The sequence below is a fragment of the Mobula hypostoma genome, chromosome 2 (genome assembly GCF_963921235.1).
Source record: "Mobula hypostoma chromosome 2, sMobHyp1.1, whole genome shotgun sequence".
Taxonomy (NCBI): Eukaryota; Metazoa; Chordata; class Chondrichthyes; order Myliobatiformes; family Myliobatidae; genus Mobula; species Mobula hypostoma.
Window position 1 is genome coordinate 148,950,426 of NC_086098.1, and position 17,760 is coordinate 148,968,185.

The 17,760-nt window shown below is 41.6% G+C and overlaps 1 protein-coding gene across 7 annotated transcripts in view; it reads right to left on the reverse strand.

The window, feature by feature from the left end:
- Window positions 1–7,562, reverse strand: part of tfap2b (transcription factor AP-2 beta) — a 69,428-nt gene extending 61,866 nt beyond the window's left edge. For 3 of the 7 annotated variants that reach the window (XM_063073216.1, XM_063073224.1, XM_063073239.1), the window contains exons 1-2: window positions 7,482–7,529; window positions 1,906–2,355 (exon numbers count right to left, since the gene is read on the reverse strand). In XM_063073216.1, the coding sequence (XP_062929286.1) occupies window positions 1,906–2,355; window positions 7,482–7,529 (498 nt within the window). Of the gene's footprint in view, window positions 1–1,905; window positions 2,356–3,801; window positions 3,838–7,481 lie in introns of those variants that run through there. The other 4 variants (XM_063073209.1, XM_063073231.1, XM_063073203.1 and 1 more) reach the window with 3 other exon arrangements.
- Between the last annotated feature and the right edge of the window lie 10,198 nt (window positions 7,563–17,760).

A 17,760-nucleotide genomic window follows, 5' to 3' on the forward strand; every position in this document is an offset into this window, starting at 1 on the left:
GCTACCCTGGGATTAAAATCTGCAACATTTAATCACAAGTCCAGGCCATTAACGCAACAGATAAACTATGATCTAATATGAAAGTGATCCAAAAACCTAAACATCCAAGCCAATTCAAAGGTCCGTACGATGCTACTGCGATTTGTAAACTGTCGTTGGTCAACAGACATCATTCACAGAGGTATTTAAACTAACACTTACTAACTTCAAATTAATAATTCAATGTGCACAGTCCTCCTCATTATTAAATTCGCCTGAATGATGCAGACGGCATGCAGACAATCGTTTAGAGAACGCAGAGTGGCGGACCACAGCGGCCATATTTGTTTAAGAGATTGTACGTTTCCCTCCAAAACTATGTATTGCTTTGAAATGAGTTTTCTTAAATAAATTAAGAAGAACACAGTCTCCATTTGTTTCTACAGTAATGGTATGTTTCAATCCAGGTTCACTAGTAACATCTGAAACTATCCCCAATGCCTGGCAACCATTCACACACAAACCGGCAATTCACCGAGCACACACGCCACAGTTCAGGACACTAGTTTAATAAGCAGGTTTTCTTGGAATATGTACTGATTTTCAAGGTCATCAACTTAGTAATTTTCTAACTGCTAATTTACACACTTTCCATAATTCCCAAACTCCACATTTGTACAAACATATAAATATTGCCGATGAAGTACCATCTATTAAATATATCATAAGATAATTCTTACAACAACCGTGCATTGCCGTTCCCCGAATGCACCCCTTAATTACTATTAATCTGGAGGAAATCTAGTAGTTCTTACTTTGTGTGGTCCTTTCTACACCTCACCTGTGACGGCACAACTTGTGAAGTTTTCTAATTTCACACAGTCTCGAAACCTGCATCTGATCTCATCTCATCTAATTGCAGAACGACTATTTTATTGCATTTATTTATCTATGAAATTGATTCACTAAAATAAATGGAGATAGCAATTGAAATGGATTGGATGCACTAAATCGTTTCACGCACATCAGAAGATAATGTTAGAAAGCACCATCACTCATTATTATCCAATATGATTTCCTCTCTGGGGGGCAGTTTTGATAAGCGCTTTTGTGGCCGACAGTGTATGTGTTTAACAAGAATCAGGTTCTATACCAACAGAACATAGAACAGTGTAAGCACAAGACCAGGTCCTTCGGCCCACAACATTGTGCCAATCCAAATAAATTAGTGATCAAATGGCCAACTAAACGAATCCCTTCTGCCTACACAATGCCCATATCTTGCCATTTTTCACGCATCCATGTGACTATCTTAACGTCCCTTAAAGGTCCTTAATGTATCCATCTGCCTCTACCACCACCACAGGCAGTGCATTCCAGGCACCCACAACCCTGTGTGTAAAATAACTTGCCCCCTGCATCTCCTTTGAAATTACCCCCTTTCTCCTTAAATGCATGCCCTCTGGTATTAGACACTGCAACCCTTGGAAAAAGATGCTGTCTGTCAACTCTATCTATGCCTCTCATAACCTTATAAGCCTCTATCAGATCTCCCCTCAGCCTTTTAATAGTTTCAGGATACGTATAGTTTGCCAAAAGATAAATGATAATTTGCAACTTATACTCAGCTAAGTGGACCATCTTCCCACATAAGTGAGAATTAGATTATGTTGCAAATATCGAAGAAACAAGCTGTGACAATGAATCTCTCGTTTAGATAAAACAAACTCTTAAAGGAATTTTAGACGGACCTATTGTTACAATGCTTGTACCTGAACACAAAGTAACACAAAGACCTACTGCTGTAATATTACATTACAAATATCACTTTACTATCGAGACCAATGATTCTTGCAACTTTGCAATGGAAGCGACATTCAAAACTGCATTTGAATTGGAATGCCTTTCTTATATAAGGACACTCACCTGGATGTCTTCCATGCCTTGGTGGCTGATACTGTGCAGAGACAGACTATCTCCCATCCCCGACTCCAGTCCATGAGCAGAATGGACGAGAACGTCTGGCCGCCGCACGCCGGGGTAATCCCGGCGAGGGTCCAGCCCTGTGATCTGGGGCAAGACCCGGGGCTGGTGTAGTAGACTGGGCTCGGCACCCACGTCTTGCCGCTGTCTTTGCTGCCAGGGGTGTTGCTGAGGTTGGTGAAGAGCGTTCAGGGAGTAAGGGTCGTTGACGTGCGTGTACGGATCCTGGCTCTGGTGGTATGGGAGAGGTTGGTACGGAGGAGGGAAGTATGGCGGTTGAAAGTCCGACGTCGGGGTGTGAGAAAGCGGTGGAGCAGTTGAATAGTGTCCCTGGGAGACCGACCCGAGTTGGGACAGCCTCGAACTGTGACTGTTAACTCCATCGTGTCGGTCCTGCGAAAAAGAAATGGCAGGGCTTAGTCCAAACATTGTGAATTTATGATGCATCCCCTATGCACCAAAACAGACAAAATAGTATGTGTAAAACGGCGCAATATATGATCCAACAGAGGGGGAGAAAACCCTTAAATATTGTCTAATTAGCTCCGCCATAGAAGTCCCAAACCCGGCTGCAAAAGAAGGAAGGCTGGGTGTGGGGTTAGCAACCCCATCCCGTAAAAACCCAGAGCTACAGAAACGCCCACGGAAGCTCTGAAGTGCTCATCCCTGCGAGAGCAGGGTGTTCCTGCACCTCAAAGAACTGAAAGGCTGGACCAGTGCAGGGGGCTCTGGCGAGCTGCTGTCGTCGGCCTGTGCCCCGGTAGGGAGGATTGGCTGAAGTAGAAGGAAACATTCTCTAATTGTTTTAGAAAGGATAAAATTATCAACGAAGTAGGCATCTTTGTCTGTATGTTGTTATTTTTCATCGATTTTATTGCGTTTCTTTGTATTTACTGTTAATGCCCGCAAGACAATGAATTTCAGGGTTGTATATGGTGACATATAGGTACTTTGATAATAAATGTAGTTTGAACTTTGAACGTTCTAGCGCCAAACTGAACAGAGCACGTGGAAACGCATTAAAATGTTAAAAGTGGTAACAACGAAAAACGTAAACAGCAACACAGGGAAGAAAATAATCTTGAAGACTTAACAGGCTTTTAAATAACTTCTTAATATCACATCTGCAATTTTAGATGTCACTTCTTACGTTCAATTGGAATTGTGCATTTAATATAAGGAAACCGAGTTTGATGGATTTATCACATCAGATCCAAAACAAATCTTTAAATATAAATATGATAAAGTCGTGCGATGCAGGGAGGCGCCGCTTGGATAACCCATATAGGGGTTAATGGATGGGAGTATAATACTCCTCTAAACGTTATTACAATTAATATGAAATAATGTGAAATGGAGGTTCGTCACAACCCCAATACACCAACAACACCCTCCCTCCTCCCCCCCCACACACATGTGCCACATGTAACTTCAGAGAGAATTAATACGAAAGCATCAGTGGATTTTAACACGCTCGAAATGTTAAAAATAGTAACAAATTAAGGCGTTGTGGGAAGGAAACGCGAACTTACGAAAATCAGCGATGGCGAATAATGGGGATGTATTTAGCAATCGCCTCGATTAGAACAGAAGTAAACAGCCAGGGTTCGAAGTCGAATGTTAAGTACACTTAAGAACATATTTACCCGAAACTGAACCTCAACTCGCCAAAAGCGATGAAGCGCGGTTGAAAGTTTTGGCCAAGTGACGCGTCCATTTAAACCCGATTAGATAAACAATGCAAACAGGAGAGAGGGAGCCTCCAATTACGGAGTGAATTACAAAGCCACCGGCGTTTTGGGGCGGAATGGGAATGTACCGAACACTGATCAGACTCACCATAGCTGTGTAAGTGTGGACCAACATCTGTGGCAAATCTGATCACGGACCGTCAACAGAAGAGAAAAGAGAGTGCAAGAAGAGACGCCCGATTGCCCGAAGTATCTCCAACGCTATAGCCATCAAAATTGCTCAAAAAAGGGGCGAACGCTGTGGATTTTTGAAGTCCAGCTTCACGACCAGTGTTCCCCTCTCCAAGGCAGGATGCTGACTATTTACATCCCTCTCTGCCCTCTACGCCGCCTCATAATAATTCATATTCATGACTATTAATATTACACGAATACTTAAAGGAAGAATAGTGGCAAATCGAGCGTGAAGCAGCCAGCCAGCGCTCCCCGACTATTGTAAATGACGTTCATTCAGACGAGAATTACCAGATGTAATCAGGCAAGGGGTGGGGAAGGGGGGAGGGTGGGGGAGGGTGTGGTGGTGGTGGGTGTTACTAGTGACACCGTGGCCAGACTTTTTTTTGGGGAGGAAGGGGGGAACAAAGTTTTGCCGAAATTTAGCCAGGCATCTGAAGGAGCGTAGTTAAGTAGTCCAGTCAGATCCAGCAAATGAGCTATCTTAAAGAAACAGAACCCTCGTCTCAGCTTCGTTTTAAACTCTGAGTGTCCCGCGACCTTTTCAACATAGCCCAACCTTTCAGGGAGGCTGTACGTAAATGCCTTCTGTAGCCATTCGCCTTGCGAATATTAAGGTTTTTTTTACACACACTCTATAAAGACTAACAAGTAACAGCGCAATTTTTACAACGTCCTGGTTACGTAACTTATACCGGAAGAATTTCGTTTTCCGCATCGATGGGGCCAGAAACAAGTGCACTGATCGGGAGTAACACATTCAAAATGCTGGAGGAACTCAGCAGATCAGGCAGTATCTATGGAGAGGTATAAACAGTCGATGTTTCGATCTGAGACCTTTCTCACGACTGGCAATGAAAGGAAAGAAGCCGGGATCTTTTTTTTTTATCGGGGCGTTAATACTGCGCCACACGTTTAAAGCATCAGATATCATGAGCTGAATATGGAGGGGGACGCAGATTGTATAATGTTGTTATCTCATATATAAAAAAGGTCACTTGTTAAAGTCAAACGTGTAAAAGAAATGTGTGACATTCGGGAGTTTCAGCCCTGACAAGATCGAAACCACCTTGTCGCTTCGACAACATGAAGTTGATATTACCGGAGATTCACTTAAACTACCTTTCGCATCTTGAATAGTTCACATGTCACGTGGCACTGCCAAGAATATTATGCGGTGAAACAGGTTAAAAGAAAACCAACCTTTTCTAGCTTGAGAGACCGTAAAGATTGTGATACTAAATTCCCTGGATCTGATCTTTTTTTAAAAAAAATAGTTCGTGTTCTAAATATAAGATCATCTGCACGGAATGTAGAAGATTCACAACCAACGTGTGAGCGGGAGAACGCCAGGCATTTTGCAAATTGTTTCTATGGAAGAATCTACCGCCAAAAGCTTTCTTTGTTATCGAAGGCGTTACAAATCTAGTCCTCACGCTCCCTAACTTATTTTTAATAAAGTATTCCTTTTCTGCCGCCAGCTGTAAAACATTTACAAGGGTTTCTGCAGAGATTCTTGAAGTTTGCAGAACTGATGCAAGCAAGTGGGGGTGGGGGGGTGGGTCGGGTAGTTGTGTGTGTGTGTGTGTATAGGGGGTGGGGGCGTGATGCTGCGCGCTACTTGTTCCGGGTTATTGTCGAACCCGTTGGACTGGATTGTCCGCTCGTTCTGATTAAAAACGCAGCCCCTTCATATGACATCAGTTGCCTCGACCCGTTCCTCCAAAACCAGCGAGTTCGAATAACAGCCGTAACAAAAAGAAAGTTCCAAATGTTCACCGATACTGAGTCTAAAATATTTGAGTGAACCCAGTGAGCGTCCAGATTAACCGGTGTTCACTCACTGACCACTGGTGTTGTGCATTTCGGACAAATCGCGAAGTTTTAATCTGAATTTTAACTTGGTGTTTCAAAGCAACCACAGCCGAGAGTCGATTCTATATTTTAACCGAATTCAGTTGATAGCTGATAGTTGTTAGTTGATAGCTTATCTTTTCCAACACGAAAAGCTAGGTCAAAAATAACTGTTATTTAAATAAATTAAATTATTGCTGATGATAAAAGTGTTAGATTACGTTCAAGGCTAAGCTGCTTAAATGCATTGGCAATCTAATTATGTATGAATCATTAAATAGTTTCGACATTTTAAGTATACGGCGTTAAACAAATCAGGAAATATGGTCTTATCCTCACATGCTCTTGATAATTAAAACGTTTGCATATAAAATTACGCATTTGCCAACGGTCTTTTGTATGCTTGATTAAAAGAAACAACGAGAGTGAAACAGTTCCTTGTCCACGACAGATTGAAATTAAACCAGACCTTCAAAGACTCTACCCAGAAGCTGGCGGGATCTTTTGCAGAAGGGATAGAGTTGGGGAATAAGCGATGAAGTTAAACTGATTTATGATTTCTTGTATTGTAATTCTGAAACAAATGCTTTGGATTTTGCCAGCGTTCGTTTGATAATTAGCCTGGCGAGTGCCTTGAGAGCGGAGACATTTGCGGCTCTATAGAGGGCGGCTACCCGCCGGGCCGATCTAAAAGGGTCTGAAAGCGGAACGTTGGCAGTAATTCATCAGCCTCTATAAGCCATTTTCTGGCCTCTTTATGTATTGTTATCCTGTTCGTTTAATTCAACAGACCGCTCCGGGAACATATTATAAAATCTTTTCCCAAACGCGTGCTATTTGCGTTAACTTTTAGTCAGTGCCAGCTCTGTATAAAACCAATGACCTTTTCTCGTTCCTCTTTCACAACGGCAATCTTTGGACTGCTGATTCTAAGCACAGCGGACGCCAGTCTCTCCTTCTCCCTCCTGTACGCCCGCTCTACTCTATGCACACCGTTTTTCTCCGATTCTTTCCGCCGATTCAACTCTGCCAATGCGAAAACGTGCGAACTACAACTTTTTAAAACATTAACCGGCTTCTCGAATTACCCGCTTGCTGAATGTGACCTCTCGCAATTCCTAGCCTGACACCGTCTCACTTCACCAGCTTTGGGCAACAGCGGTGAATGCGCACGACCTGTATCTAAAAATATTCTTTACAGTCTCGGCGCAATTGCATTATAATAACGGCTCGGCACCGGAAGATCACCACAGTTTTGAAATTGTCTTTCCAGAAGCAATGCAGACGCGCTAAACTAAATAGGTGTTAAGAAACCGCCGCCTTAACGAAAACCCCACAACAAAGCTGTCACAAAAAGTCCAGTCACAAACAGGACTCAATATATACAAGATGTGTTCTCCAATATTGGGTGGAATGCAACATCCAGAACAACGCACACAAAATGCTGGAGGAACTTAGTAGGTCAGGCAGCATCTTACGAAGAGGAGTAAACAGTCGACGTTTCGGGCCGAGACCCTTCATCGGGACTGGAAGGGAAGGGGGATGATAGAGTAAAATCAGAAATTATTTTGGTTAGCAGACGTGAATCGGACATTTCAGAAAGACACAAATCTGACGTTAAATGTTTCATATGTCGAAGGCAGAAAATAGCCAGGTTTACGTTCGAACACCCAAGAAAGTCTCTTACACCCGATGAATCCGCTCCATTATAAAACACAAACGATTTCCGTCTTTGCTCACCTCGTAGATGTCTTCGTATTTGACGTTTTCCACGAGTTTCCAGAGCATGTTTGCAGTCTGGTCTTTACAAGATGAGTGCATTCATGTGAAGAGCAGCTGTCCGCTTTCTCTCTCTCTCTCTCTCTCTCTCTCTCTCTCTCTCTCTCTCTCTCTCTCTCCCTCCCTCTTCTCTCTCTCTCTCTCACTCTCTCTCGCTCCCTCTTCCACTCTCCCCCTCTTTCCCCCTCTCCACTGATAAGTCTTCACCGAGGGAAAAAAGAGCTCAAGCCGACGTGAATCGCCGTAGCTCCCTGAAATGGCAACAGTTCTACCCCTGCACTACTCCGGCACATTTACTAACTCAGCAGTAACATTTAAAGTTCAGTTCTAATCCTAAATAATAAACTAGAGACCGGGGATTTAGTTGTAATGAAAATCCCATCAATGCGGCGGATTTACAGCCCTGTCTATATGTGATGCAAAACATAAAATCTGTCTGTCTGCCGTTTTAGTTTCCTATCTATTTATATGTCCACCTTTCTGAAACATTTAGAGATAGAATATATGCGTGCACGGTGTAATGGGAGGGCACTCCCCCGCCTGCCTCCCCATCAATCTATCTCTCCCATTGGATGCACACCATCTCGGCAAAACTTACAATTGGAGTATATTGAATGATTTAGTTCTTTCGTTCGACCCAATTGTTTGGTAGATTGTACCACCAAAGAAAATTAAACACCACTATTTAGAACATAAAGAGATACGGCAACAGCATTCGTGTGTGTGAGGAGTTGAATCAAGTGTGTGACTTTACATTCTTGGCGCCGTAGACTATCAATCATTTTGTTAGTTGATAAATACATAAATAGATTGTCTAAGCAGGTAACAGATTTGACCCCCCCCCCACTTCATCCAGCAGACGTCCATCACAGCTTCCAAATCAAATGTCCATGCTGCTAACGACCTGGAATAAGTTTTCTTTTCAAAAGCTGGCTTTATCAAATATCCAATTTATGCTAAATTGAGAACAGGAGGGTCAGGAGCCTGAAGACACACAGTCAGCGTTTTCGGAATAGCTTCTTCCAGTCAGCCATCCGATTTTTCAATGGAAAATGAACCCACGAACACCACCTCACTATTTTGTTTTAACCTTTTTTTTGTGCTACTTATCTAATTTTATATATAAAATATTTCTTATTGCAATTTATAGTTTTATCATAATGCATTGCAATGTCCTGCTGCCGCAAAACCACAAATTTCACGACACAGGTCAGTGATATTAAACCTGATTCTGATTCTGAACGAATCGTCTCTGTCGTCTTTAACAGGCGCATTCACCAATTGTGGATTCTAAAAAATACGTGCAGGCAACACCAGCCCGTAAAACAGAACTTTGCGCTTGCTATCTTAAGAGAGAAGTTAACAAAATATTGCGAATTAATATTGGCCGATTTCAATGTTTCCACTATACCCAACCTGAAATCGACTTTCTGAAACTTTAATGTCACATGAGCTGTAACCCTAAATCTCAGCATTTTGCAGCCTAGCTTATTTTTAAAAACATGTTTATTGCCGGCCACAAAAAAATAACACTGATTAAAAGTTGTAAGGAACAATTATACTGCAGATTATTTTGTGTCGTTCTGCACAGAATATGTGCGAGGTAAACACCGCTTACTTTCTTTTTCAACTGAGATATGCATCATTCACTGGAAGATGTCCGGACAGATGAGAAACAGATGCCCACCAGTGGATAGAAAATGCGCGTAAAACTACGCAATAAGTATTTTTAAAATTGCAAACCATAAATGTTACTATACTGCCTTTCCTTTAGGCAACTATAAATAGGAAGAGATCGACGAACACTATCACCGAGGATATGCCCTCTTCTCATTGCTACCATCAGGGGCGAGGTACAGAAGCCTGAAGACACACACATACTCAACGATTCAGGAACAGCTTCTTCCCCTCTGCCATCAGATTTCTGAATGGACAATGAACCCTTGTACTGTACACTACCTCACTATTTTTTTCTCCTCTGTTTTTGCATGACTTATTCACCTTGATTTTGATCTCAGGGTAGTATATAATGACATATCTGTACTTTGACAATAAATTTACTTTGAAATTTGAAATCCGATTAAAGGTTGATAATACATTTATAGATATCTGACTAGCAATGGATAGTAACAACTGTATATAGTTTTCCTAATTATTGGTATGAGTTGTATTCGTCCGATCTGTTGCTGAAATAGACTTCCTGTTGTAACTTATAGTTTAAAAAAATATATATATTGCAATTTACCGCTGCCGCAAAACAATGTCTTTCACGACCTATGTCAGTGATGTTAAACCTGATTCTGATTGTGATTCTGATAACACGCTGACTGATTGGGTTACTGTGGGTGAGGATATACACGTGATGGATTGTTATAGAACGATTCTTTATTCTGAACGGAAAATAAAACAAGTTTCACCCGCGACAAATTTAGAAAAAGAAACGCAATTACCAAAGCTAATTCGCAAGTTAAAAACAAAATGTATCGAAACTCACTTTGATTGATTGGTCACGGCTGGTTTGCGATCATTTAATGATGATATGATTTTACTGGGAACGGAGAGGGTGTGCGAGGCCCGGGGTTATGCCCGCTTCCACAGCTCCATCAATAAACCAAACAGCTGTTTCTATCAGCTGATCTTTCCTCACAAAAGAGCGTTTAAATCGAATTGCACGTTATTATGGAAGCAACCAAGCTATTGCCCGCATCAATAATACCAAGAACAGGTACTGTACGTCTCTTTGCAACGACGGATATCGAATATAGGAAAACAAGGTAATTCTAACTCCAGATCCTGCCTGAAAGAAATTTCACAGGCACTGGGACATCAGAAGTTTCTTGTTGTTGTTTTTTTTTGAATATATATAATTACAAATTTTAAGTAACACGTTAGCATCAGGTTCAGGAACAGTTACTACCCCCTTAACTATCAGGCTCTTGAACCAGTGCGGATAACTTCACTCAACTTCACTTGCCCCATCAGCGAGCTGTTCCCACAACCTATGAACTCACTTTCAAAGGATTCTTCATCTCATATTCTCAGAATTTGTTTATTGTCATTATTATTATTATTATTATTATTATTATTATGTTTATTTGTATTTACTGTGTATGCCCGCGAGAACATTAATCTCACGGTAGTATGCGGTGACATATATGTACGTACTTTGATAATACTTTTATTCTGAGCTTTGAATTTTCATTAAAGGTTGAAAATACAGCTTATAGATATATGACTAGCAATGGATATTAACAGTGTATATTATTTTCCTAATTATTGGTATGAGTTGTATTCATCCGTCTGATTGTTCAGATAAACTGGTGCATTCCAATTTAACTTCTACCTAAATAATTTCTTTAGGAGTCTTCCCCATAAGGTAGCTTAATTTTATCTCTCCTCTCCTTTCTGAACTCCTCGTAATTCTTGAGAGTTACTATTATTGCCGCATAAAAAAATAAAGTTTGCTATCGTTACTTCCGCGCTTTGGAACGATGCAGCACGATGGAAAACAAGCTTTAGACTTTTGTAATGATCTGACAGCGGACGATTATATATTACATGTAGTTGGTCTGCCCTCTATCGGGAGCTGGAAGAAATGCTGTTCTGTATTTATTGCACAGTTAAAGAAATTTCACTTCTTTCACCCCCTTGGGACAATAAACTGTTAGAAATACAAGTTTGAATATAATTTGATACTTTCCTACTTCATTTGCTATTCTTAGTGGGAGGATCTGAGCCGCTCACCTTAAATTATTTCATGTACCCCGTGGGAATATTAAACACGAGATTCTGCGGATGCTGGAAATCCAGAGCAACACACACAAAATGCTGGAGAAAATCAGCAGGTCAGGCAGCATCTATGGAAATGAATAAAAAGTCGACGTTTCCGGCCGAGATCCTTCATCAGGACTGGAAAGGAAGGCGGAGGACGGCCACCCTTTCATTCTGGCGTCTTCACCCTTTCCTTATCTGTCTGACAAAGAAAGGGTCTCGGCCCGAAGCGTCGACAGTTTATTCATTTCCATAGACCCGTGAAACTATTGACGAAGTTGTAGTGCGTTTCCCGTGTGTGTTTAGACAAGGGATTTGGCATAAGTAGCCTCCGTACATAATTGGGGATAAACGCCAAGCGATACCAATAACGATGCACCAGAAAGGCGGCTTCCGACATTAAGGACCCCCACCACCCGGGACATGGCCTGTTCCCATTGCTAACATCGAGGGGGAGTTACAGGAGCCTGATGACTCCAATTCAGCGTTTTTGGAAAAGCTTCTTATCCCCCCGCCTTCAGATTTCTAAATGGACAATGATCCCATGAACACTTTTTTGCACACTCATTTTATATATACTGTGTGTGTATATGTATGTATATGTATGTATATATATATATATATACACACACACACACACACACACACATATACACACACAATACAGTGTATGTAAATATTTTTATGTATGCCTATTGTTTTTATTATTAAATATTGCACTGTTGCCGCAAAACAAATTTCAGGACATATGCCAGTGATATTAAACCTGATTCTGACTCTGGATTTGAGTAAATATTGAACTGAAATAATGTTGTATTTCTCTGGAGTCTGGTCGTCTTTCGAGCGGATGATATCACAACTGACCAAATACGCAGACAAGTTATTATTTACGTTTGTCTCAACCAGTCTTTCGGAAGTAAACTCTTGCGAATTTCACGCCTTAAAATCTGGTCTGGAAAACTGTTTGAATTGTAGCTGGAGACTTATTTAGTCGAATAGGCTAGGTGAAACTTGTCGCGTACGGGCTTCATAACAACATTTAGGGAACGAAGTAGTGTCGGTTGTATCCAACGAAGACAGGAGACCATTGCAGGAGAGGTTTTTTAAAGTGTAAATGCGGTTGTATCGGGGCAGTTTCACTCTGTCGACGTCGGAAGAGTGTGGTCACAGCTGGGGGATTTTTTTTGGTTGCAGTGGATGGCCATGACTTCGGTACCTCGTCATGCTCTTCGCTCTCCACGGAGCATTGCGGAACCACCTTGGATCTCACCTTTGACCTCATTGGTCCAGTCCGCTGGAGATGATGTCGCAATCTCGGACAGGCAGGTCCATGTCTCACCGGGGTATGAGGCGCGCCTGCTACCCTCACCCGGTTTAGCCCACCTGTCGAAGCGGTGCCCCGGGGTGCGGCCGCTGTTGCAAGCAAACAGCTACTGTGCTTGGAGTCGCAGGTGAGAGCTGAGTGTCCGGAAGGGACCAAAGGTGAGTGAGCTGCCTCAGAATGGACATGAAAAACCCTTTCACCAGAGGTGCTACCGCTCCCTGGATACCTCATACAACCCACTTAAACGTAAACACAATATTTACAATTATATTATTTCGATGACATATACATGCTAAACTTTCTTTTCGAAACATTTTAAAGATAATGCAAATATTCGACAAAATCTTTTGTTCCCAATAACGATATGCGACTAACACCTTCTTAATTCATCCATTGCTATTTGAATTTTGTAACAACATTTAGTTGCCTTTGTATTTTGCGTCCATATTTACAATTAAACTGCATTTTCCCGCGGCAGCAGATAAAATGAGCACGAGATTCTGCAGATGCTGGAAAACAAACACACACACACACACACACACACACACACACACACACGTCCTGATGAAGGATCTCAGCCCGAAACGTCGACTGTTTATTCCTCTCCATAGACGCTGGCCGACATGCTGAGTTCCCCCAGTACTTTATGTGCGTGTCGCAAGAGATAAACTGAAACTTGAACGAGGACAATGCTTCAGTGCGCATATTTATGCACAATAGTGCCATCGCGTGGAGCCCGTAGAAAAGTACAAGACGAAATGTTTCTACGCATTTTATAGATTGCGACTCTGAATCTCACCATAAATTTAACTAACTCATTAGTCTTAGCATAATCGAACAAATTAAAAGCTACGCGTTTTTCTCCGTCTAGCACAGTTGTAAATTGTATTGTTACAAAGTGACTTCAGCTGGAGAATGATAGGCAACACTAAACAGAAAAAGTGAGTATCTGTTTAGTTCAGGGCCTGCCATTGAGGTCAGCTCAGAGCTACTAAAATGTTGCGGTCTATGTCATTTTATTTTTATGCTTGCAATGTAATCAGTGCAAATTGAACCTTCACAGTTAATGCTTAGTTATGATGAGCCAAGGAAATAAGCAGTAACTACATTGATGCAGCATCTTTAACATGGCCAGAGACAAGTTTTACTGAGATGGTATGGATCCAGTTGGAGAGGTAGGGAGGCAAACACGGGTCTGTGTGTGTGTGTGTGTGTGTGTGTCCCATTACACTGTGGATGCATATATTCTATCTCTAAACGTTTCAGAAAGGTAGACAGGAAACTAGAGACAGCAGACTGACAGATTTATCATCTCAGTAAAATTTACAATTGGATTGTAAGACCATAAGATATAGGAGCAGAAATGGCATTCACCCATTGAGTCTGCTTCGCCATCTCATCATGCTGATCCAGTTCCCTCACATCCCAATCTCCTGCCTTCTCCCTGTAAACCTTCATGCCTGACTAATCAAGAACCTATCAAGCTCTGCCTTAAATCTACCCAATGACTTGGCCTCCACAGTCATTTGTGTCAGCAAATTCCACAAATTCACCACTGCTCATCATTCCCAATGGATGCCCCTCTATTCTGAGGCTGTGTCCTCTGGTCTTGGACTCCCCTCTATAGGAAATACTCTCTCCACATCCACTCTATTGCATTATTTCCACATTCAATAGGTTTCCACATGATCCTAAGATGTCAGAGCAGAATTTGGCCCATCGAGTCTGCTGTGCCATTTCATCATGATTGATCCAATCTTTTGTCTTCTCCCTGTATCCCTTCATGTCCCGACGAATCAAGAATCTATCAACCTCTGCCTTAAATATACATAAAAACTTGGCCTCCGCAGCTGACTGTGTCCTTCTCAGCTCCATTCTAAAAGGGTGTCTCTCTATTCTGAAGCTGTGTCCTCTGGTCTTACACTCTCTCACTATTGGAAACATCCTCTCCACATTCAGTCTATCAAGGCCTTTCAACATTCGATAGGTTTCAATTAAATTCTAGTGAATACAGGCCCAAAGCCATCAAACACTCTTCATATGACAAACCATTCAATACTGGAATCATTTTTGTGAGCCTCCTTTGAACTATCTCCAATTTCAGCACATCATTTCTAAGTTAAGGGGCCCAAAACTGCTCACAATACTCCAAGTGAGGCTGCGCCAGTGCTTTATAAAGTCTCAACATTACATCCTTGCTTTTATATTCTCGTCCTCTTGAAATGAATGCTAACATCACATTTGCCTTCCTCACCACAGACTCAACCTGCAAATTAACCTTTAGGGAATCCTACACAAGCACTCCCAAGTTCCTTTGCACCTCAAGTTTTTTTGTATTTTCTCTCCATTTAGAAATTAGTTAACCTTTTCATTTCTCGTACTAAAGTGCATGAATATACACTTCCTACCACTGTATTCCATCTGCCATTTCTCTGCCTATTCTCCTAATCTGTCTAAGTCCTTCTGTAGGCTCTCTAATTCTTAAAAACTACCTGCTGCAACAAAGCCATCAATTCCATCATCTGAGTTATTGACATAAAATGTAAAAAGCATCGGTCCCAACACAGACCTCTGTGAAACGCCACTAGTCACTGGCAGCTGGTCAGAAAAGGCTCCCTTTGTTCCCACTTTTTGCCTCTTGCCAATCAGCCATTGGTTTTTCCATGCTAGAATCTTTCCTGTAACATCATGGGCTTGTATCTTGTTAAGCAGCCTCATGTGTGGCATTTATCACCCAGTAGCGGTTACATCCACAGTGATGAAGTGTTTTGAGAGGCTGGAATTGAAGCACATCAGTCTCTATTTGAGTGGCGACTTCGATCCGCTCCAATTAGCCTACTGAAACAAAAGGTCTATGGCACATGCCATCACATTAGCTCTGTTCATAACTTGGGAACACCCGGACAGCAAAGGTGCGTACATCAGGATGTTCTTTATCGATTACAGCTCAGCATTTAATACCATCATCCCCTCAAATCAAATCAGTAAACTCTAAGACCTGGGTCTCAATACTACCTTGTGCAATTCGATCCTGGATTTCCTCACTTGCAGACCCCAGCCAGTTCAGATTGGCAAAAACATTTCTTCCACAATATCAGGACAGGAGTCCTGCAGGGTTGTGTAGTTAGCGCCCTGCTCTACTCACTTTACACCTGTGTCTGTGTGACGAAGTATAGCTCCAACACTATATACAAGTTTGCTGATGGCACCACTGTTGTGAGTCGTATCAAAGTTGGTGATGAATCAGCATACAGAAGGGAGATTGAAAATTTGGCTGAGTGGTGTAAGAACAATAACCTCTTACTCAATGTCAATAAGACCAAGGAACTGACTGTAGACTTCATGAGAGGGAAACCAGAGGTCCGTGAGCTGGTAATCTTTGGAGGTTCCAAGGTGGAGAGGGTCATTAACTTTAAATTCCTGATGTGTCACTATCTCAGAACACCTGTCCTGGACCCATCATATAAATATAATTGCAAAGAAAGCACAACAGCACCCCTACCTCCTCAGGAGTCTGCAAAAGATTCGGCATTTCATCAAAAACCTTGGCAAACTTCTATACATGTGTGGTGGAAAGTGTGCTGACTGGCTGCATCACGGTCTGGTATGGGAACACCAATGCCTTTGAGTGGGAAATCCTACAAAAGGTAGTGGATATGGCTCAGTACATCACAGGTATAACCCTTCCAACCATTGAGTACGTCTACATGAAACATTTCTGAAAAAAAGCAGCATCCATAATCAAAGATCCTCACCACACAGGTCATGAACTTATCTCACTGCTGCCATCAAATATAAGGTACAAGAGCCTCAGGACTCGCACCACCAAGTTCAAGAACAGTTACTATCCCTCAACTATTAAGCTCTTGAACAAAAGGGGATAACTACACTTATTTAAGGAATCTTTTATCTTGTTATTTCATGCTTTTCATTTATTGCTATTTATTTATATCTGCATTTGCTCAGTAGTTGTCCATTGATCCTGTTTACAGTTACTGTTCTATAGATTTGCTAAGTATACCCGCAGAAAAAAGAAACACAGTGTTGTACATGGTGATACGTATTAACCCTGATAATAAATTTTAATTTGAACTTTGAATCTTGTCAATGACCATCTGAACATTCAATTACACAACATCAACTGATTCTCCTTTGTTTATCCTGCTCATTATTTCTTCAAGAATTCCAAGAGATTTGTCAGGCATGATTCTCCCTTGAAACCATGCTGACTATGGCCGATTTTATCATGTGCCTCCAAGTACCCTGAGACCTCATCCTTAATAATCGACTCCAACAGCATCCCAAACACTGAGGTCAGACTAACTGGCCTATAGATTCCTTTCTTCGGCCTTTCCCCATCTTGAAGAGTAGAGTGACATTTGCAATTTTCCTGTCTTCCAGAAACATTCCAGAATCTAGTGATTCTTGAAAGATCATTACTAATGCCTCCACAATCTCTTCAGCTACCTCTTCAGAGCCCTGGGATGTAGACAATCTGGTCGAGGTGACTTATCTACCTTCAGACATTTCAGTTTCCCAAGAATCTTTCTCTAGTTATGGCAACTTCATGAACTTCATGACCCCTGACACCTGGAACTTCCACCATACTGCTAGTGTATTCCAGAGTGAAAACTGATACAAAATACTTATTCAGTTCATTCATCATTTCCTTGTTCCCCATTACTACCCCTCCAAAATCGATTTCTAGCAGCCTAATATCTACTCCAGCCTCTCTTTTACACTTTAAGTATCTGAAGAAACTTCTGGTATCCTCTTTAATACTATTGGCTAGCTTACTTTCACATTCCATCTTTATCTTCTTAATGACTTTTTAGTTGCCTTCTGTTGGTTTTCAAAAACTTCTCAATCCTCTAACTCCCACTAATATTTGCTCAATTATATGCCTTCTGTTTGGATTTTATGTTGCCTTTGACTTCTCTTGTTAGCCACAGTTGTGTCATCTTGCCTTTAGAATACTTCTTCCTCTTTGAGATATATATATATCCTGTGCCTTCCAGATCGCTTCCAGAAATTCCAGCCATTGCTACTCTGTTGTCATCCTGCCAGTGCTCTTTTCCAATCAATTCCGGCAACTCCTCTCTCTTGCCTCTGTAATTCCCTTTAGTCAACTATAATACCAATACA